The sequence below is a fragment of the Vipera berus genome (assembly GCF_964194415.1).
Source record: "Vipera berus genome assembly, chromosome: 2".
NCBI lineage: Eukaryota > Metazoa > Chordata > Lepidosauria > Squamata > Viperidae > Vipera > Vipera berus.
The window spans coordinates 162,593,997-162,617,423 of NC_138203.1; the positions used below are offsets into that span (position 1 = coordinate 162,593,997).

Genomic DNA, 23,427 nt, shown 5'->3' on the forward strand with positions numbered 1-23,427 from the left:
AAGAGCAACAACCATTTAGGACCTCTGTTATGAGAACACGGGCAACGACTAGAGCTATGGCTATAACACATGGAACTATCAGCAATTCACTTTTAACAACAGATACCCAGAGACAACTACATCCCCCAAAAACGGATGCGCAACAACTCAAAGAAATACGGCCGACCTCAACAAACAGACCGGTGACACGCTCCATGAGCAGAGTGCAGACACCAGCAGTATAAACGCGATCTCCCCACCCCACCCCAGCGTTTCCATCCTGACGACGTTGGCAGTTAGCCAACGAAAGCTTGATCTTTTAGCAATAAAAACTGTTTTAGTTTTTCTTATTCCATCCCAGTGTTTGTTTAGTTTGTTAATTTTAACATGCCTGGGATTCGCATTTTTAATCTTATCAAGCTACACACACACACACACACACACACACACACACACACACACAACAAGAAATTAAAATAAGCTGCATAGAAAATATAAACTTTGAAACAGCAACTACAAATACAATATTTCTATGTAATCTATATAATGAACCCAAGCAAATAAAATGTTTTCCTTTTAGATCTAGATGTAACTAAATCTCTTGGTTCTCAATAAATTCTCTGTGAAGGTAACTAGATCTCACTAATAGGTACCTTGTGCTAGAAACACAAGGATGTATTCTGATTTTAATAAAACCATCGCCAGCTCTCTTCCTTGAGTTTTCCCAACCAGTATTATCTATCCTTCCATCCATCAACATAGCTTTGATATGTATGTATGCATACATGTATGTATGTATGTAGGGATGTATATGTGTCTATATGCATTCAACTTTTCATATTAAAAACATGAAGTTGATGACTGTGGCAAAGGGACCAATGAGTATACTGGTTCTTTGATATTCAGATAAGAATAGGGTGAGAGATCACTCAAGTGTGGACAGCTGTACCCCCTGAGGAGGTCACAGAAAAGCTGTTTTTCCCAGGCTTGGACACTGAGAGACAATTGGATTAGCTATCTTGCTAGCTACCGTAGTGGAGACTTTTAAAGGGAAGTTAAGTTTGCAAACCTCACTTTCTAATCACTTTCAAAAATTTCTCATTAGCTTATTAGAGGCCCTCAGAATGACAAATGTGAAAATACCAGGTGAATCTGCCTTTAATCCTGAACAAAAGGAAAGTTTATAAGTTATATAAGTTTAACTATATATAACATAAGAGCTGTGGGGGCATAGTGGTTAGAAAGTAGTACTGCAGGCTTATTCTGCTGACTGTCAACGGCCAGCAGTTTGATTCTGATCGGCTCAAAGTTGACTCAGCCTTCCATCCTTCCAAGGTCGGTAAAATGAGGACCCAGATTGTTGGGCGCAATATGCTGACTCTGTAAACCACTTAGAGAGGGCTATAAAGCACTGTGAAGAGGTATATACATCTAAGTGTTATAAGCCTAAGAATTTAAAGAATCTGAACTAAACGACAAAAAAAAAATATCAGATTTTGTTCTTAGAAAGTTATAAGGCTGACTAAGGATCCAAAATTGGAATATTGAAAAATAAGAAGCTGTTTGTACTTTATAATTAATTGCAAAAACTTTGTAAAAAATTTGGAATTAATTATAAAGTACAAACAGCTTCTTGTGGGAAGTAGATCACATCTGGTTATTACAAAACAAAACATGGATTAAAATATCATGATTTTAAAAACTGTACACTAGAAGAGACAAAAGATTTTAGGTAAAGATATACAGGCCTTCAAAATGATTATAGCAATAAAAATACTGAAGGAGACTTTTGAAGAATGGAATCAGAAAATAGTAGCCACAATATCAACAGTGTCAGTAATGATATTGCTTCTATGGATAGACTATGTCCAAAAGATGTTATTGAAGAAACAACAAAAGCAGAAAAATAAAGATGGTATTGAAACAGAATTTACAGCTGGCAGACCAAGATAATGATTTAGAAAAGGATGTTTCACTAGATCTAGAAAAGAAAGTGGATGACACTTTAACATTTAAAAGGAAATAAAAATGACAAGCCAAGAGAGTCACCTACTTGATTTACTAAAGAGATTTGTTAAAGCCTTTAAGAATTCTGTGCAGTGGGACAAAGAAAAAAATGAAAAGAGATCAGATTCTATGATAAGATTAGGGCTGTTAGAAGTGAAAGGAAGGAATATAAAGTTGGTTTATTTAATCACGGTTAAAATAAGATATGTTGTTACCTCTGACTACATTTTCTATTGACATTGAGACTAAAAAGTTGTTATTTTATGGATCTGTTTATAGATAAGATAGAATATAGGATGAAAAAATAAATGTTGTAACATTTAAGAGAGAGTAAATAATTAATAAATTTGTTTATACTTGTAATAAAGGTTGGAAGCCACATTTTTATACATTTTCTTTCTTTATTATATTCTTTTCTGTTTCTTCTCTACAAACCTGGGTTTAAATATTAAATTCACTGTCAATTAAGCACTTCAGTTATGTACACAACAATGACAGTTCAGAGAAACACTCTAATAACACCTAAGCAGAAGTTGGTGATATTTTCAGATATTTTATGGTCTGCTGCCAATTACAAAATAAAGAAAAACTTAAAAGGAACCCCAAATCACACAAAACATTGATGATCTCATTCTTGAAATCTTATATAAAAGCTTTAAAACATTTTGATTGTTTCCCCATTTTTTACATTTTAGAAACACGACCCAGTCATGTTTCTAAAACCCATTTAGAGTGAAAAACTGAATAAATCTTTTCCTAAAAAAACCTTTGCTAAAACAGACTGTTGGTTTTTTCACTCAGTGGTGCTAATAACTATCACACGGCAATTGTGACTTCCATATTTCTTCAATATTAATTTATGGGACACAGTTGTTCAAATACTTTTTTAAATACAGGATAACATTCATATATTCATCAAATACTTAGCTTTCTACTGCTTCCCTCTTTCAGCTAGGCTATACTGTATCATTTTTCCTATTATCTTCTTTATAAAGCTGGAAAAATGCATAATGCTTTCTGGATACAGTCCAGAAATTCTTATGCTGGCAGAAAACATCAATTATCAGCAGGATAAAAGACTCACTGAATAAGTATGCCACATGTAAAACTTCACAATTTATTTATCCAACATAATGATATAAAAGCCCAAAGAAAAGGAAACAGAGAAAATGAGTAGCAACTAAATAATTAGAGACTGTTGAAATACTTGGCCATAAAGTACCTTATTCCACTGCTATTTGCCAAATCTCAGATTTTGTGGTTACTCTCTCCTGTATCAGTCTGCCAATTTCAAGGCCACCAAATCTTGAGCTGTCAAACATTTGACAGTCATACAGTATCGCTATTTAAGTGTCTGTATAACCTCTATGAATTTTCTTTATGAAAAGAGGGAGCAAGGTTATTTATTTAATTAAAAAGTTGAGCTCCACAAAAATAAGGTACCAATGAAAACATAAATATAGGGCTTGGAAGCTAATTTCCTACAGGAATATGGTCCCCCAATCTTATCTGGTGCATGATTCCCATCAAAAACTTTTAATGATCTGCAAGGCTTATAAGATTAGTGAGGTAGTCTAGGGTGGATAGTTGCTTACTCTGTGTGTTTGGGGGAAGGAAACAGCCCAAGTAACAGGAGGATATAAACCCAAACTATATTTTAAACATATTATAATATGGATATTATTGTATAATTTTATATTTTTTTATTATTTTCCTTTCTCCCCTGGTGCCTCTAGCCAATGTAGACTACTAACTTTTTGAAGAGAATAAAACTTCTTTTTTAGTCCATGACTCTATGTTGAAGGCAGAATACAGAGAGGCCTCGACTTATGACCCCAATGGAGCCCAAAATTTACACTGCTAAGCATGGCAGTTGTTAAGTGAGTAATTCCCCATTTTACGAACTTTTTGCTATGGTCCTTAAGTGAATCACTACAGTTAAGTGAAACATGCGGCTGTTAAGTGAATCTGGTTTCCCCCATTGACTTGCTGGTCGGAAGCTGCCTAGAAAGGTTGCAAATGACAACCCCAGAACCCCAGGACGCAGCAATCATTGTAAATATGTGCCAATTGCCAAGCATCTAAAGTTTGATCACACGACTGTGGGAATGCTTATAAGTATGAGAACTGGTCATAAGTCACTTTTTTTCTCAATGCCGTTGTAACTTTCAACAGTCATTAAGTGGAGGGTTTTAAATCAAGAATTACCTGCATGAATGCAAAGAGACAGCTAACTGAACAAATTTATTGAAAATATCCTATCACAAATTATATGACAAACTCGCTAACTGATAAAATAACACTCACCCCACCCCACCCCCTCAAATTTACCTTGTAAGCAATGCTGTTCAACACTTTCATAGCCAGGTCTGAAACATCAGGGTATGGATCAGCAGCCAAGTGTAAGAGAACTCTCCAAATTTGGGTATAAATACTATTGAAAGACACCCCTGGAAACAAAGAGGAATAAAGCAAGAAAATATGTCTGAGTGAAATCCAGTTGCCAAATTGTCATTTTATATGATGATCTCAGGATAGTGACAATATATCAGACAATTGTAAATAAACAAAAATAAGATCATGCTGCTATTAATATGCAGAGTGCTTTGTAACATGTTATAGGCTGAGCTAAGTGCTTAACTCACAAACGTAGATTTATTTATTTATTTATTTATTTATTTATTTATTTATTTATTTATTTATTTATTTATTTGTTTGTTTTATATACCGCCCTTCTCCCGGAGGACTCAGGGCGGTGTACAGAGCAAAGTGAGCATACAATAAAGCAACAATAAAACAAATAAAACCCCAAATCCATCAGGCCAGGCCGGCTTGTTGGAATAGATAGGTTTTTAGATCACGCCGGAAGGAGCGAAGGTCGGGGGCCATCCGGATTTCAGCTGGTAAGCGGTTCCAAAGGATTGGCGCACCCACCGAGAATGCTCTCCCCCTGGGGGTCACCAGCCGACATTCTCTGACCGGTGGCACCCTGAGGAGGCCCTCTCTGTGGGAGCGCACAGGACGGAGGGGTGTTGACGCTGGCAGTAGGTGCTCCCGTAGGTAATCCGGACCCACGCCATGTAGGGCTTTGTATGTCATCACTAGCACCTTGAATTTCACCCGGAAGGCAACTGGAAGCCAGTGCAGCTCACGGAGCAGAGGTGTAATATGGGAGTATCGGGAAACCCCCAAAAGCATTCGTGCAGCTGCACTCTGTACCAGCTGAAGCTTCCGAGTGGTTCTCAAGGGCAGCCCCATGTAAAGAGCATTGCAGTAGTCAAGATGAGAGGTCACAAGTGCATGGGTGACTGTACGCAAGACATCCAGGTCCAGATAGGGTCGCAGCTGGCGCACCAGACGAACCTGAGCGAAGGCCCCTCTAGTCACAGCTCCTATGTGATCTTCTAAGGAGAGCTGTGAATCTAAGAGGACACCCAGGTTGCGAGCCTTATCTATGGGGGGTAATAACTCGCCCCCGATATTAAGAGATGGAATACTCTGAATATCCTGACATGCCGGTATGTACAGCCATTCAGTCTTGTCCGGGTTGAGTTGAAGCCTGTTCCTCCCCATCCATTCCTGGACCGCTTCCAGGCAACGGGACATCACGTCGAGGGCATCACTGATGTGGTTTGGGGTCGAGATGAAAAGCTGGGTGTCATCAGCATACTGATGATAACCCACTCCAAAACCACGAATGATCTCACCCAGCGGTTTCATGTAGATGTTGAACAGGAGAGGCGAGAGGACCGACCCCTGAGGAACTCCACAAACGAGAGACCTTGGGGTCGACCTCTGCCCTCCTGCCAACACCGACTGCGAGCGTCCCAGGAGATAGGAGGAGAACCACTGAAGAACTGTGCCTCCCACTCCCAATCCCCTGAGACGCCGCAGCAGGATACCATGGTCGATGGTATCGAAAGCCGCCGAGAGGTCTAATAGGACTAGGACAGAGGAATATCCCCTGTCCCGGGCCCTCCAGAGATCATTCACCAGAGCGACCAATGCCGTCTCCGTGCTGTAACCGGGCCTGAAACCCGATTGGCACGGGTCTAGATAATCCGCTTCATCCAGGACCAGAGGGAGCTGATGCGCCACCACACTCTCAACAACCTTTGCAAGAAAGTGAAGGTTGGAGACCGGACGAAAGTTATTTAACACAGCTGGCTCCAAGGCGGGCTTCTTGAGGAGAGGTCTCACCACCGCCTCCTTCAATTATCAATGCTTCAGTGGTCTAATTCTTACATAATCACACAATTATATGATAAACCAATGATTGTTTTGTTTTTGATGTAGGGTGACTTCCTGCAATGATAGTATTGCAATATATGCAGACCAGGTTAGTACAGCTTGTTCAACAGAATGGTGGTTTTTAAAAATCTAGGCCTGCTGTTAAAGGTTAACCACAGTATTATTTGCATGGAAAATCAAGAATTTGAAGATGAATATAAATTAGGTAAAGGTAAAGGTTCCCCCGCACATGCGTGCTAGTTGTTTCCAACTCCATGGGCTGATGCTCATCTCCGTTTCAAAGCCGAAGAGCCAGCGCTTGTCTGAGGACGTCTCCATGGTCATTGTAAATAGTCAGAAAGGAAATCTTATTACTGTGGCCATTTACAATATGGTTTAACAGTAACAGAGCCACTGGATCAACAGGCAGTTTGTAACCATGATATATGGCTTGATATGGTCAGTAGAATTGGTGGTATTAAACATGATGCTAAAAGTTTTTGATAAATAATTGTTCAGGTGTTTTTATAATGAAGTCTTATTTTTAATTTTCATTGCCCCAGAATTATCGTTCCCTCTCTTGCAAAAAAGTTATTTTGGCTTCTCTTCATCAAATGACTGCTCATTCTATTTATTTAATAAATTTATATGGCCACCGGTCTAAATAATGGAACTCTGAGTGGTGATCTGGCAGATTGTCTGGACATGCAAGTGTCCACAGTAGTACCAATAGTGGAAAACAGGCATTTTCCTCAAAGCTGAAACAATTGTGGATAATTACTGTGAAAGGAAAAATTAATTATTCCTATGAGTGAACTAAATAATTTAAATCATATTTAGATTTGAACTTGCTACCTAGCACTTAGCTTTTATCTCCTTTGTTGACCTTTTCATAGGAAGATGATGACTATTTGTGTTTGGCGCAAATTCTTAAGAAAAACAAAACACTGAACAAGAACAAAGGAGAAAAGAGGAACTAAACCCTGTGTATGGGTGTATCTTTGCAATGACACATGTAGGAATGGTAGAGAGGAAAATGGTGATTAGGACAAAGACAAAGCAGAACAAGGAAGTAGCCCAGTAACCAGGGCAACAATGGAAGAATAAGGAACTAACCTAATGGTCAGTTCCAAGAATAGGGAAATGACCTGAAAGAAGGGATCCCAGAAATGTGATGATGTGTTTGACAAGAAAAGGGAACTGGGAGGGAAATGGGATGGCTACTGGGTGGCACCCCTTCATGGATTACTGCCTTGTCGTGGCGAAGGGGCTTGCGTAATTCAATGAAGCTATGAGCTATGCCGTGCAGGGCCACCCAAGACGGACAGGTCATAGCAGAGAGTTCTGACAAAACGTGATCCACTGGAGAAGGAAATGGCAACCCACTCCAGTATCTTTGCCATGAAAACCCTATGGACAGTACCAAAAGGCAAAACGATATGACGCTGGAAGATGAGCCCCTCAGGTCGGAAGGCGTCCAATATGCTACTGGGGAAGAGCAGAGGGCTAGTACTAGTAGCGCCAGAAAGAATGAAGCGACTGGGCCAAAGCCGAAAGGACGCTCAGCTGTGGATGTGTCTGGTGGTGAAAGGAAAGTCCGATGCTGTAAAGATTTTTTCTCCATAGGAACCTGGAATGTAAGATCCATGAATCAAGGAAAGCTGGACGTGGTCAAACAAGAGATGACAAGACTGAACATCGACATCTTAGGTATCAGCGAACTAAAATGGACAGGAATGGGTGAATTTAATTCAGATGACCATCAGGTATACTACTGCGGGCAAGAATCCCTCAGAAGAAATGGAGTAGCCTTCATAGTCAATAAAAGAGTAGGAAAAGCAATACTGGGATACAATCCTCAAAATGACAGAATGATCTCAGTTCGAATCCAAGGCAAACCATTCAATATCACAGTAGTCCAAGTCTATGCTCCAACCACCGGTGCTGAAGAGGATGAAATTGACCGGTTCTATGAAGCCCTACAGCACCTTATAGAACTAACACCAAAAAATGATGTCCTTATCATCATGGGGGATTGGAATGCTAAAGTAGGAAGCCAAAAGATAACCGGAATAACAGGCAAGTTTGGCCTTGGAGTACAAAATGAAGCAGGGCACAGGCTGATAGAATTTTGTCAAGAGAATACGATGGTCATAGCAAACACTCTTTTCCAACAACCCAAGAGACGGCTCTACACATGGACATCACCAGACGGTCAACACAGAAATCAGATTGACTATATGCTCTGCAGCCAAAGATGGAGAAGCTCTATACAGTCAGTAAAAACAAGACCAGGAGCTGACTGTGGCTCAGACCATGAGCTTCTTGTTGCAAAGTTTAGGCTTAAACTGAAGAAAGTAGGGAAAAGCACCAGGCCAGTCAGATATGAATTAAATCATATCCCCATTGAATATACAGTAGAGGTGACAAATAGATTTAAGGAATTAGATCTGATAGACAGAGTGCCTGAAGAACTATGGACAGAGGTTCGCAACATTGTACAAGAGGTAGCAACCAAAACCATCCCAAAGAAAAAGAAATGCAAGAAAGCAAAATGGCTGTCTGAGGAAGCTTTGCAAATAGCTGAGGAAAGGAGGGAAGCAAAAGGCAAGGGAGAAAAAGAAAGATACGCCCAATTGAATGCAGAATTCCAGAGAATAGCTAGAAGAGATAAGAATGCCTTCTTAAATGAACAGTGCAAAGAAATAGAAGAAAACAATAGAATAGGGAGGACCAGAGATCTTTTCAAGAAAATTGGGGAGATGAAGGGAACGTTCAATGCAAAAATGGGCATGATAAAGGACCAAAATGGCAGGGACCTAACAGAGGCAGAAGAGATTAAGAAGAGATGGCAAAATTACACAGAAGAACTATACAAGAATGAGCTTAACGTCCCTGATAATCACAATGAGGTGGTCACTGACCTCGAGCCAGACATCCTAGAATGTGAAGTGAAGTGGGCCTTAGAAAAGCTGAGCAACAACAAAGCTAGTGGAGGTGACAGTATTCCAGCTGAGCTATTCAAAATCTTAAAAGACAATGCAGTAAAAGTGCTACACTCAATTTGCCAGCAAATTTGGAAAACTCAACAATGGCCACAGGATTGGAAAAGATCAGTTTACATTCCAATTCCAAAGAAAGGCAGTGCCAAAGAATGTTCAAACTATCGCACCATTGCACTCATTTCTCATGCTAGTAAAGTTATGCTTAAAATCCTACAAGCTAGACTCCAGCAGTATGTGGATCGAGAACTACCAGAAGTACAGGCAGGATTTCGAAGAGGCAGAGGAACTAGAGATCAAATAGCCAACATACGCTGGATCATGGAGAAAGCTAGAGAGTTCCAGAAAAACATCTACTTCTGCTTCATTGACTATGCTAAAGCCTTTGATTGTGTGGATCATAACAAACTGTGGCAAGTTCTTAAAGAGATGGGAGTACCAGAACATCTTATTTGTCTCTTGAGAAACCTATATGCGGGCCAAGAAGCAACAGTGAGAACTGGACACGGAACCACTGATTGGTTCCAAATTGGGAAAGGAGTCCGGCAAGGCTGTATACTGTCGCCTTGCCTATTTAACTTATATGCAGAGCACATCATGAGAAAGGCAGGGCTAGATGAATCAAAAGTTGGAATTAAGATTGCTGGAAGAAATATCAACAACCTAAGATATGCAGATGATACCACTCTAATGGCAGAAAGTGAAGAGGAACTGAAGAGTCTCTTGTTGCGAGTGAAGAAGGAGAGTGCAAAAGTTGGGTTGAAACTAAACATTAAGAAAACCAAGATCATGGCATCCGGCCCTCTCAATTCCTGGCAAATAGATGGGGAAGAAATGGAGGTAGTGACAGATTTTATTTTCCTGGGCTCCAAGATCACTGCAGATGGGGACTGTAGTCAAGAAATTAAAAGACGCTTGCTCCTCGGGAGGAAAGCCATGGCAAATTTAGACAGCACAGTAAAAAGCAGAGACATCACCCTGTCAACAAAAGTGCGTATAGTCAAGGCTATGGTCTTCCCAGTTGCAATGTATGGCAGTGAAAGTTGGACCATAAGAAAGGCTGAGCGCAAAAGAATTGAGGCCTTTGAACTCTGGTGCTGGAGAAGACTCCTGCGAGTCCCTTGGACTGCAAGGCGATCAAACCGGTCAGTCCTAGAGGAGATCAACCCTGACTGCTCTTTAGAAGGCCAGATCCTGAAGCTAAAACTCAAATACTTTGGCCACCTAATGAGAAGGAAGGACTCACTGGAGAAGAGCCTAATGCTGGGAAAGATTGAGGGCAATAGAAGAAGGGGACGACAGAGAATGAGGTGGCTGGATGGAGTCACTGAAGCAGTAGGCGTGAGCTTAAATGGACTCCAGAAGATGGTAGAGGACAGGAAAGCCTGGAGGAACATTGTCCATAGGGTCGCGATGGGTCGGACACGACTTCGCAACTAACAACAACAACAACTGGGTGGCACCGGAATGCTAGAGGTGGGCACAATGCTAAGGTATAAAACCTGCTTCACAGATTTGGGTGTTGCCTCCTGGCCCAGCCGTCATACTTAATGACCGCTAGCCCACTTGGTCCTTATTGCAATAAATTGTTGAAATTAAGTACTGAATTTGTGTGTTAAATTGAAATAAACCTCTGGATCCTAAAGTGAGAATTTTGTTGTGTGTTGTCTCTTGTTTCTCTTAACAAGTGTCCCCCCTAACATTACTAAGTGACCAATTCTGATGTCCAGATATGTAAAAGTACTATTGGATATGATATTTCACATAACATCTAATACATTTTTTATGCAGAAAGGTGAATTGGGATTTCTCATTCATGTAATTAGGATGGTATTCAGTGGAAATTGATGGTTTCTCATCTGTGCAAACTGAGAATGGAGGCCATATAATCAGACATCCCATTATACTGTGGGGTGCCCACTTATCTGGGTAAAACATTTTAAATCATTGTGAAAACAGGACAGAGAAATGTCAAATTAGCTTTTCTATATGGGCAAGTGGAGTGGGTAACCTCATGTGATTTGTGTGCCATTTTTTGAATTAGAATAAACATCAAAGCAGGTTTTTGAGTACATTTGTTATTTTATGAGATCTTAAGATTGTTGCTGGCCTCTCATGCTCCTTTCCTACCTGGCACAATCTATGAATGTCTGTTATGTGTCAAACTTGGAGTCACTGAAAAAGCTTGACTTTTGGTATACTGTATGTGCTCAAGAAGACACAAACAAGCAAGCAAAGTGATGAAAGTGAAGAAGATGGCAGCTGTCAAAGCATCAGGCAGCTTGTGTCCCTGGAAGAGCATTCTCCACAACTCCTTTTTCCCTGATCAGCATTCTGCCTCTTCTACTTTTATTTCCATGCAGGAAGTTATATAACCACAGCTGGGAAATCTCAGGTGTTTGAGATTCCTTTGAAAGTTAATGAAAGACCAGCAGGAAAGGAAAAGAATATTTCAATATTGCAATATTTTGTGCTAATGTGAACCGTGTTTCTCTCATGGCTGAGGAATAAAGAATGAAGAAAGAAAAATACCTGCACAAGACTTTAATGAATCTGATCTTTAAAAAAATCAGCTCTGAAATTCCTCTTTAGCTCATCAGCTGAAGAGAACAGAAGGAATTTCTATGAATTTTTAGATTCATTGCTCCCCCTCTTCCTTATTTTCATTGGAAAAAAAAATTGCACACAGCCCCCTGAGTGATGCATCCAAATTAGCTGCTTGTCAAGCTTGAACTGACTGAGTCAGTGCACTGATGAAAAGAAATACTAACAGCAGGAGGGAAAAAAGGTCTATTTTTGCATTAGAAATTGTAATGATAAAAAGGGATGCAGAGGCAAAGCACATGGCAGAAGCATATGTGGAAAAAGTGCATCTAAAATGACAGCTCTGTGGGACTTTCAGTGAACGATCATGACAAACTAGACATCCCTAAAGGTACAAAGATGGCACTGCAGTAGGATCAGCAGCCAGACGGTGAATTCTGGGCAGTAAAATCTCTCTGGAAAAAACAGAGACTGTGAAATCATCCACTTGTACTTTAGACATGTGCCCCTTGGGGGGTAGACTGCAGAAACTGAAATTTTTGGGATGGACAGACAAGTCCAGGGCATGGGTCAGCAACCTTAAAGACTCAAAGAGCCATTTGGACCCATTTCCCAGAGAAAATAAAAAACTGTGAGCCACAAAACCCTGCTGCTTACCCCTCCCCTCCTGCATGGAGTACCCCACTGCCACTGCTTCCACCACCCCCACCCCTGATGGAGCGCTCCACCGCTTCTGCTGCTCCCCCCCGCACTAAGCCTCCTGGCACCACTGCTTCTGTCACCCCCGATGGAGCACTCCACCACTGCTGCTGCTTTCCCTTCGCATGAAGTGCCTGCTCCTAACCCCCCCAACAGAGCACTCCACCACCACTGCTTTCCCCCCCACATGAAGCATCCTGCCACCACTGCTTCCCCCACCTTGATAGGGCTCGCAACTTGGGTATCCTCCTGGATTCACGGCTCAATTTTGAAGATCACATAGGATTTGTGACCAGAGGGGCTTTTGCCCAGGTTCGCCTGGTGCGTCAGTTGCGTCCCTATCTAGACCGACCCATGTGCTTGTGACCTCCCGGTTGGACTACTGCAACGCTCTCTATATGGGGCTGCCCTCGAGGACCATCCGGAGACTTCAGCTGGTGCAGAATGCTGCTGCGCGAGTTGTGATGGGGGATTCCCGGTACTCCCATGTAACACCTCTACTCTGCGAGCTACATTGGCTTCCGGTTGCCCTCTGGGTGAGATTCAAGGTGCTGGTGATGACCTATAAAGCCCTAAATGGCTTGGGTCCAGGATATTTGAGGGAACACCTACTGCCGGCATCAAGTTCCCTTCGTCCTGTGCGCTCCCACTTGGAGGCCTTCTCAGAGTGCCACCGGTAAAAGACTGCCGGCGGATAACACCCAGGGGGAAGGCCTTCTCAGTGGGTGCGCCAGCCCTTTGGAACCAACTGCCCGTGGAGCTTAGGACTGCCCCCGACCTTCGGTCATTCCGCCGGGACCTGAAGACCTGGCTCTTTGAGCTTTCCGGCCCAGGCTGAGAGTTTTTTAATTGGGGTTTTATTTTTTTCCAGGGATCAAATTTAATTATTTTAACTGTTTTTAACTCTTGTATTGTATTGATGTTTTTAAATACTTTGTAAACCGCCCTGAGTCCTACGGGAAAAGAGCGGTATATAAATTCAATAAACTTAACTTAAACTTAAACCTTCCCGATGGAGCGCTCCACCACCACCACCACTGCTTCCCCCAGGACAGAGCACTTCACCGCTGCTTCCCCCAGTGGCGAAGGTGCAGTTTGGGAGGCAGCAGCAGGGCGTAGCCCAGGTGTGGCCCATCAGCAGCAGCAAAGCTTGTCCTCAACACTCAAGCAGCCACTAGTGGCTTCGGTGCCTCTGCTCCATCTGAGTTGAAGAAAGCGGAGGTGCAGCAGCGGGATTGTTCTCAATAAGTGGGGCACACACAAGCAAGCAGCGCACCTGGCTCTTACTGTTTGAGAGCAATCCCGCCGTTGCACCTTTGCTTTCTTCATCTCAGATGGAGCAGGCCCATCCAAGCTGCTGGCAGCCAATTGAGTGGGGAAAATGAGGAGGACGAGAAGAGCATGAGGGTGGCTGGCCAGGTGAGGAGTAGGCCGGGCGATGGTGGCTGGAGGACTGGGGAGGGGGAAATCATGGCTGCTCAGGGGACCTCTGCCAAGCCTCATGGCAGCCACCCCACCAGTCCATTTCCCCAGCTCCATACAAGTTGCTTGGCAAAAATCCTGCACACGGACCGATGTGGCACCTTCTTTCCAGCTCCACGACGGTCCTCCATCACTTCCTTTGCCGCCATGTGCAGTCCCACAAAGAAAAGAAGTTTGTGGGCAGTCTTACAAACAAAAGATGTTTGTGGGCAGTCCCGCAAACAAAAGAAGTGGGACTAAAAAAGTTCAATCAATCAATTCCAACTTCACAAGATCTTTTTTTTCCATGACAAGTTGGAACTGATTGAACTTTTTTAGTCACACTTCTTTTGTTTGTGAGACTGCACATGGCGGCAGAGGACTGGGAGATGCAATAGAGGGATGAAAGAGCCACATGTGGCTCCAGAGCCACGGGTTGCGGACCCATGGTCTAGGGTTTCAATCAAGTTTACAAACGTAATGCAGCCTGTGTGGTCATAAGGTTTGATGAATCTCGTTTCTTAATTACTTTTGAAATTACTTCTTAACTACTTTTTAGCTACCGTATTAGGGATCTTTGCAGTAACAAGGAAACTCTTGGGCAAGTTTCAATCCTTAGCAAAAAAAAAATTTAAATACAAATTTAAAGACTTAGATTTTTTTTAATATATAGCAAAAGGGTGATTAGAATATTGAATTTGGAAAGTTACAAATAGACTAAGGGTCCAGATCAATTTGAAATAAGATTTTGAAATTACTTATAAGCATCTGTCCATGGGACAATGCTGTTGTTCTATATTCTTTTTTTTAAAAAATGATAGGATGGGACTTTGAATGTTAGAAACTAGGGAAAACCAGAAGGAACTAAAGATTGCAATTAAAGGAGAAGAATACTTAAATTTGACTCACTCATTCAGAATGGAGAAAAACTGTGTTTAAAAGATGTTAGGGAAGAGGAACAATGTTTTATCGATAAAATAAAGAATGATATGAAAATGGATTTAAAATGACAAACTCAAAGAATGATATGAAAAAGATACTACATTGGATATACAAATGAAATTGGCTGATATCTTAATAATTGAAAGGGATATACAAATAACAAACCAAAGGAGTGATCTGGATAAGTTATCTATACCGGATTTACAAAGGGACATGTTACAGTTTTGAAGGCTTTGTGAGAAGGAACAAATTAAAAATGAAAAGAAATCAAGTTCTAGGAGATTATTTGAAGGGATTAAAGACCAAACTTGTTGACAGTAAAAGGAAGAAACATAAAGTTGGTTTATTTGATCAAGGTTAAAATAAATATGTTGTTATCACTGGTAACCCTTAATGGACTTTTGATAACTAGGTCTGAATGATGAGGCTTTAAAGATTTATTTATAGATAAGAAATAAGATATGGGAAGAAGAGGTCATTTGTTATACTTTAAGAGAAAGTGATAAGCTACTAAAATTATCAAAAGAGATGAAATGTATAAAACTTCAATTGACATAAATTATCAATTTTTAAAATTTTATTCAGAATTATACAGTAAACTAGAGAATATACTGAATGAAGATAGGGGCTTTTTAAAGTAAAATTAATTTATGTTTAGATGATACACAACATCAACATCTATTTGCTCTAGTATCTGAGGTAGAGATTAAATAAATAATTTTAAAAATACCAAGTGCTAAAATACCAGGCCTAGATGAGTTCCCTATCAGGTAATATAAAACATTCATAGATCTTTTGGTACCAAAATTTTGTCAAGTATACTAAGAAATAATTGATAACAGAATTTTATCTCTGACATTTAACCAGGCTTCTATTACAGTTGTACCAAAAGCAGGTGAGATAATACTCAGTGTTCTAATTATCATCCTGTCTTGTTGATTAACATTGATATAAAGATTTTAAAAGCAGTGTTAGCAAATAGATTACATCAAGTGACATTGTTTGTTGTTAACAATGATCAAGCAGGGTTTATAAAAATTATGCAGGCAGAAGGTAACATTACGTTAATTGCAGTTCTAATGGACATGAATAAAAAGAAAGATCTATTTGCAATTTTATCATTAGAAGCTGAAAAAGCCTTCTACAAAATGATTGCTGTATTCAACAGATTTAAATTTCTTTTGGAATTCATAAAATGGATTAAGATATTGTATGGGTCACCTACATCTAAAGTGAAGATTAATGGCATGTTTTCTCCTGCCTTTCCACTATTTAGAGGAACTAGGCAGGGATATCTCATCCATCCATGCTGTATGGAACCCTTGGGCTAGACAACATAGGGAGATATATGGAGTGGTAAGCAACTCAGTTGAACACAAATTTGTTTAACTTGCTTATTCTTTTATTTTTAAACTTTGTATTATCTTTTATGCAAAAGATAGGTGCCTTTAGTAAAATAGCAGGATACTCTATTAATTGGCCAAAATCAGAATGGAGACCTATAGGTAAAAATGGGTTACCCATCCATTTAACAAATATCAAATCCATATTTATATCAGCTCTGTTAAATATATAGTTCCAAATTAAGAAAACCAAACCCCCTCATTAATTTACATTTTCTGTAAAGATATTTTCAGAATTAAATAATAAAATGAAATTCAATGGTGAAAAAAGTAAGGTTCTACATTTAGGCAAGAAAAACCAAACACACAAGTATAGTATAGGTGGTTTCTTGCTCAATAGTAATAACTGTGAAAGGGATCTCGGTGTCCTAGTGGACAATCACTTCAATATGAGCCAGCAGTGTACTGCAGCTGCCAATAAGCCAACACAGTGCTAGGCTGCATTAACAGAGGGATAGAATCAAGATCACGTGAAGTGTTAATACCATTTTACAATGCCTTGGTAAGGCCACATCTGGAATATTGCATCCAGTTTTGGTCACGATGCAAAAAAGACGTTGAGATTCTAGAAAGAGTACAGAGAAGAGCAACAAAGATGATTAGGGGGCTGGAGGCTAAAACATATAAGGAACAATTACTGGAATTGGGTATGTCTAGTTTAACGAAGAGAAGGACGAGGGGTGACATGATAGCAGTGGTTCCAATATCTCAGGGGTTGCCACAAAGAAGAGGGAATCAAGCTATTCTCCAAAGCACCGGATAAGAAGCAACGGATGGAAACTAATCAAGGACAGAAGCAACCTAGAACTAAGGAGAAGCTTCCTGACGGTTAGAACAATTAATCAGTGGAACAACCTGCCTCCAGAAGCTGTGAATGCTCCAACACTGGAAGTTTTTAAGAGATTGGACAGAAAGGTCCCTTTCATCATCATCATCATCATCAAACTTTTATTCATTAAACATGAACTTCAGTCAACTGCACATTCAAATTGACTGGCAATAATGGTTGACACGGGTTGCTGCCAGCATCCTAGGTATCAACCAGGTATCTCCTTAAAATGTAAGATGTTCCGAGTAGCGCAGTTTTTGTAGTTTTGCTGGAGTTACTGCAGTAAGCTGCAATTTCTTAATGTATTTTGCAAAGTTTTTGGACATAGTTCCCAGTGCCCCGATGACACATTACTGTTACACGTTTCATCCATAATCACACAGTTTCGATGGCCAGGTCGCAGTATTTTGTAATTTTTTTCCAGTTCTTTCTCTTTGACTCTGGCATCTCCTGGTACAGCAATATCAATCAACTGTACGCTTCGGTTCTCTACGACTGCGATATCTGGCGTGTTGTGTTCCAAATGGAGATCTGTCTGTATTCAGAAGTCCCACAAGATCTTCACCCTCTCATTCTCGACAACTTTTTCCACCCTATGTTCCCACGACTTTTCGGACACAGGCAAGTCGTATTTTTTACACAATGCCCAGTGGATTAGTTTAGCAACTTGGTCATATCTAGCTTTGTAATCAGTTTGCACGATTTTGCTACACTCACATATTAAATGTGAAACAGTTTCAACTTTGTTGTTGTGAAGTCAGCAATTTGGATTGTCAGTAGAGTTTTGTATCTTCGCTTTCATGGCATTAGTTTGTAGTGCTTGTTCTTGAGCAGCCAGTATTAAGCCTTCCGTTTCTTTCTTGATGGTTCCCATCTTAAGCCATGCCCATGTCAAGTTGTTATCACATTTCCTCCAATGTTTTTCAAATTAGTATTATTATTAATTTTGTAAACAAAGAATATTTTTGAAAATATTTTCCATATATATATATATATATATATATATATATATATATATATATATATATATATATATATATATATATATATATATATATATATATATATATATATATATATATATATATATATATATATATATATATATATATATATATATATATATATTCCATATATATATATATATATATTCCATATATATATATATATATATATAAACTGGAATTCCTCTCAGAATATGAATTAATCTGGGAATAATATTCATTCTGACATTGATCATCTTTCCCCACAGGGTAAGGCTTAATGACTCCCATCTATTGATATCTGAAGAATCCCCTCATTTTTCTTTATATTACTATTGTTAGTAATCATTTTAGTATTAAGTTACTAAGTTATATGCTTTGGTATAGGAGCCATGGTGGTGCAGTGGTTGGAATGCACTATTTCAGGCTAACTCTGCCCACTGCCAGGAGTTCGATTCTGAGGTGGGTAAAATGAGTGTAAGATGAGGACCCTGATTGTTCGGGGCAATATGCTGATTCTGTAAACCAGCCAGAGAAAAGCACTGTGGAGCAGTGTATAAGTCTAAGTGCTTTTTCTATTGATATACCCAGACCTAGATATTTTTCTTTACTAAATTCTTATTTTTTCTTTTTCTTTTCTACCTTTTTCCTTTTTTTCTGCATGTTTTTCTTTTATTCTCTTTGAAGTTTGTATTAGCTCTTACTTTTTTAATTGTAACGTTTAATAAAATTTCTATAAAAATGACAGCTTTGTAATTAGCTGGGCCAATTCCAAATTGGTTAAATGGGCCTTACAGTACAGAGAGTTGCAAAATGATTCCTTTTAACAAGAACACAAGAAGTAAATAGCCTTTCTTTGCTCTGAGCTTTTAATTTTACATTCAGCCATGCATGGCCCTTTACAGTATTCAGTTTAATAGTTGCAATCAGGACACTTCAATTGGCTTGCATTTTTCCACCCCTTCAATTGAAAAGGCCTGGCTGAATGGTACACACATACAAGTTAGAGCAGCTGTGGTGCCCTTTCTCTCAGATGCCTGTCTTACTGAGAACGCTGTAGGAATTCACCATAATTTGCAGTTGCAATGCTTGTGCCAAATTTCTAAATTGGAGGGTTCAGAAATGAGCTCCTCTTGTTCAGAAAAGCCATGCCAATTACAGTCTGAGTTAAACTCACTGGGTAAAGCTTGTCTTGGCTTTTATTCATTTACCCATCTGATGTATATCCTATCTTTCTCTAGAAAAGCAAAGCAAAGTATGTACCATTTCCTCCCCCATCAACCATTCCCAACATTTCCTGCTACCGTTCCCCCTTTCAAAATTAATCAGGCAGGAGATTAACGAGCAACAGAGAAAACATATTAACTGTCAGCAGATGATAGGCGGTTGATCTTTCAGTTCTTTCTCTGACCTTGCCAACAAAGAGGAGGTTTATTCAGTGTTAATTTCCTGTTTGAATATACCAAGCCAGAGGGAAGCAACAGTTAAAAATACTCAGCAGCATTTCTAAGAGCACAATGGAGGATCCAGAGCCATCCTGCCATCAGGAACAGTGAGACATTTTTCTGCTTCCAGCTGATGCTCCTCCTAAATAGGTATATACTGTACATAGAAGGCAGTAGGGGGGAAAGGGGGAATAGGGTTTTTTTGGTCAGGGGAAAAAAAAACCCCGAGGTTTTTGCTAGCCTTTATGGCAATCAATGACTGCAAAATTTATGCACCTGAATGAGCAATGTAAAATAAACTTTCTATAAATCCTTCAGCTATCTAAAAATACATCTTCAATCCTATGCTGTTGCATTAATGAGTATGTTCTCTTATATCATGTGTATTTTGTAATATGACAGGTAATTAAAAAAGAACTGCAATGCTGCAGAGATTAAATGATTAAAACATTCTGACTGACAAAAATAGTGCCCCGATTAATCAATCAGATTTCCTTTTTTTTAAATTTTGTAAAAAAAATGCAACCGTTGTAAAAAAAAAAAGACTGCAGAATGCCATTTTATTATTTAAACCTCAGAGGAGATTTGAAGGAGGTGAGGGAATTCTTTATTATAACATCTCTCTTAATATGCAATTTTCAAATTTTTGTCATTTGTTTTATTTAGTTAACCAACTGAGTAAGATTCCCTTTTTTGGAAGATAGACCCTAAAATTTTATTTGAGATTTCACTTTCTTAGTGGGGATAGAGCATGTGGGGTGATTCAGGAGGAGGGGGGAGTGTCACTTAATTTTTTGGATAACAGGAGAGGGTTACAGTAGATAAAGGAAGGATAAAAACTAGCTGTATTGACATCATTTTCTTTTTCTTTCTTTGGTGCTTTTTGGATAGAGCTGGGATTTTTCTTTGCTGTTTAAATGTTAATTGCACTGTAGCCTTGGTGACTATTTACTGAAAACATTGAAAGAAGGTACTGAGCTGCTGATTTTCAACAATCATGACCAAACTGTACATAGGGTTTCAAGGACCACAAATCGAATGGCTCCAAGGATGGCAGCAAAAGTGCTGGACTTCAGCCAGAGTGATGGGGATTAAAATTCCTCCTCAGCCCCAGAGCCCAAGGACTCGCTCTGGCAAATCCAGCATGACAAAGATGGGGAAAATAAGAATGCATGTGGTGTGCAGCTCTGGGCTTGTTGTGGAAGGACAAGATATTTGAATGCTAATGACAAAAAGGTTGTACAATTATTAATGATCTTTATCTGTTTTCCTTTTTTTCTTACGTCAAAACTACAAAAATCAAAACTTCACTCACCAAACAGGGACACTGTTCTGTAAACATCACTGGGAAGTATCTTTCAAGTAAATACCTCGAGTTTATTCATTTGTTTTTATACTGATTCACATCTTCAGATATCTAGGTGGTTTTGTTTTCAAGCTAAACTGAAGTTAAGTTGGGTGCCTGGAGATGCATGAACATGATAAGTAGTATTTATATTTTTAAATAAAGCGAGTTAATAGTGACACAAACATAGTGGTTCAAGACAACCATGGATTGGTGAAAATTGGGAACAACAACACTTGTAGAGCTGTATATTTTTCATCTCTTAATATTCAGAATGACAATGAGAGTTTCGATACTGAAAAATTATTTCCTCTGATTGCTAAATGTCTATGAAGATTCTCAGTCTCAGTTAAAAGAGAGTTAAAGCGCATTATGAATTTGGTTAATTGTATATTATGCATAATTTTTATTTAGAATATGATTATTGTAACTATAATCCTGTATTTAGCTCTGGGAAGTGGGGGGGCGAAGTGGGTGGGTTTGGGGTGGGAGGGATTTGGGGATATATTGTAAAATTTTGTAAAACTCTTTAATAAAAAAAAAAGATTCTCAGTCGTCCAGGTCATGGTTGTCCCAAAGGTGCTTTTTCAAGAGGCAACTGGACTTCGTTTTTCTTTGAAGACGTTTCACTTCTCATCCAAGAAGCTTCTTCAGCTCTGAAGAAGAAACTGAGCTGAAGAAGCTTCTTGGATGAGAAGCGAAACATCTTCAAAGAAAAACAAGAAAGTCCAGTTGCCTCTTTAAAAAGCACCTTTGGGATCACTATAAAACGTTTTTGGACTGGACCTGTATTCTGGAACCTATTGGATTATAAAGGCTACATATAAAGACCAGAAATCTAAAGGAAACTTTGTTCTACTCTTACTGAGACAGGTGATATTAGAGGATCTCCAGGAATGATACCTCAAGAAAAAACAAACACCTTTCAGAAGGAAATATACTCTACACTACAACTAATTCACCAAACAATTATTGCATACAAAGAGGACATAAAAAGAAAGCATAATGAGACTAAAAATAATTTAGATAATATAAATGAGCAAATCTCCAAATTAAATCCACAACTAGAAAAGTTCCCAGACAATGACTGCAAAGTATGAACAAATAAACCAGAAATCAGAAGATGAAGCAGAGGAAATGGACCTAGAGTTGGAAGAGATAAAAGAAGGGAAATAAGCTATCATATGATAGCTCTTGGGGTCTCAGTTGTTTTTACTATTGTTTTTCACTATTGTTCAATCTGTATACCTACCTTACTCTGTACACCGCCCCGAGTCCCTCGGGAGAAGGGCGGTATATAAGAACAAATAAATAAATAAATAAATAAATAAATAAATAAATAAATAAATAAATATACAAATAACTTTCATAAAAATAGAAAGAAAATTCCTGGGCGATTTAATTGTCTTGGTTTGGAAAGCTACTTGGCAAAGAAAGAAAGTGAGAGTTAGATTTAAAAAACAGAAGATTTGACCTATTAGAGGGGGCATTATATGTTTAAATACTTGTTTGAATATGATTAAAAGAGCGGATGACCCTCAGATATAATTAAACTTTTATAATGAAAAATATGATTTAGAATTAAAATAGCATTTTTTTCTTCTTTTGATATGGGAAATATGGAAATAAGAGGAGGATTGCTATGAATAATCTTTTAGCTATATAAATGTAATTAATATTGAGAAAATCATAACTGATAAAGATACTTCAAATATTGATCGGAAATCAAACTTTAACAAGAGCATGAAAAACAGGATATTGATTTATGAGTTGATATTATTGTTATTTGTATAATATTAGTAAAATATGATGAAGATGTTTATATCTAACCTTGTATATATCAATAGTACCAAGAATTATAATTGTGTAATGAGGGCAAAATGGAAAAATATGAGGAAGAAAGGAGGATCAGGGAAAAAAGACTGGATTGTGCAGTACTGAATAGATTTATATTGAGGACGTTAATGTTAAATATGTGAACCCAGACAATATGTTGTTTATTAAGCTCTAAAGATTGTAATTCTTAAAAATTAGTTAAATTTTTTTTTAAAAAAGCACCTTTAGGACATTTCCTCTGATTATTTCTCCTACCTAGAAATGTTGCTACTGAGGAAATACAATTTATTAACAGTCATTTCTTACTAATCCTTCAGCCATTTCATCATAGGCTCAACTGAGCCTAGTGGTGCCCAAAATGCAGGATGCTGTTTTTCAACCAAGTAATTCTTCTAAGATAAGTTGCATTTTTGATGTTTGATCTCAAAAAGCTCTCTCTGTTGTGTATGTGTACATTAAGGAAGAAGGGTTAGACAATATTATTTAGAGGAGAAACCATCAGGAAATAACAGACTTGCAGAAGTGACTGGGAATTTTAAAAAAAATTCTGGAAGAAGACAGAGCCAAAACCATTTCCAAATTGTTTGTCAAGAAAATTATATGGACATATATGTGAAGGTGACAAGAATTAAATGCAAGTTGACAGAGGCTTTTACATTTCCTTTTTCTCTTTCCAATTTCCCCCTCAAACTCCCTGTTACAGGTAGACTTCGAGTTACAAC

General features: G+C 38.9%; 1 protein-coding gene across 1 annotated transcript in view; it reads right to left on the bottom strand.

The window, feature by feature from the left end:
- RPTOR (regulatory associated protein of MTOR complex 1) overlaps positions 1-23,427 on the bottom strand; it is a 437,560-nt gene that overhangs the window by 100,652 nt on the left and 313,481 nt on the right. The window contains exon 21 of the mRNA XM_081318296.1: positions 4,318-4,436. Coding sequence (XP_081174422.1) covers positions 4,318-4,436 — 119 coding nt within the window. The remainder of the gene's footprint in view (positions 1-4,317; positions 4,437-23,427) is intronic.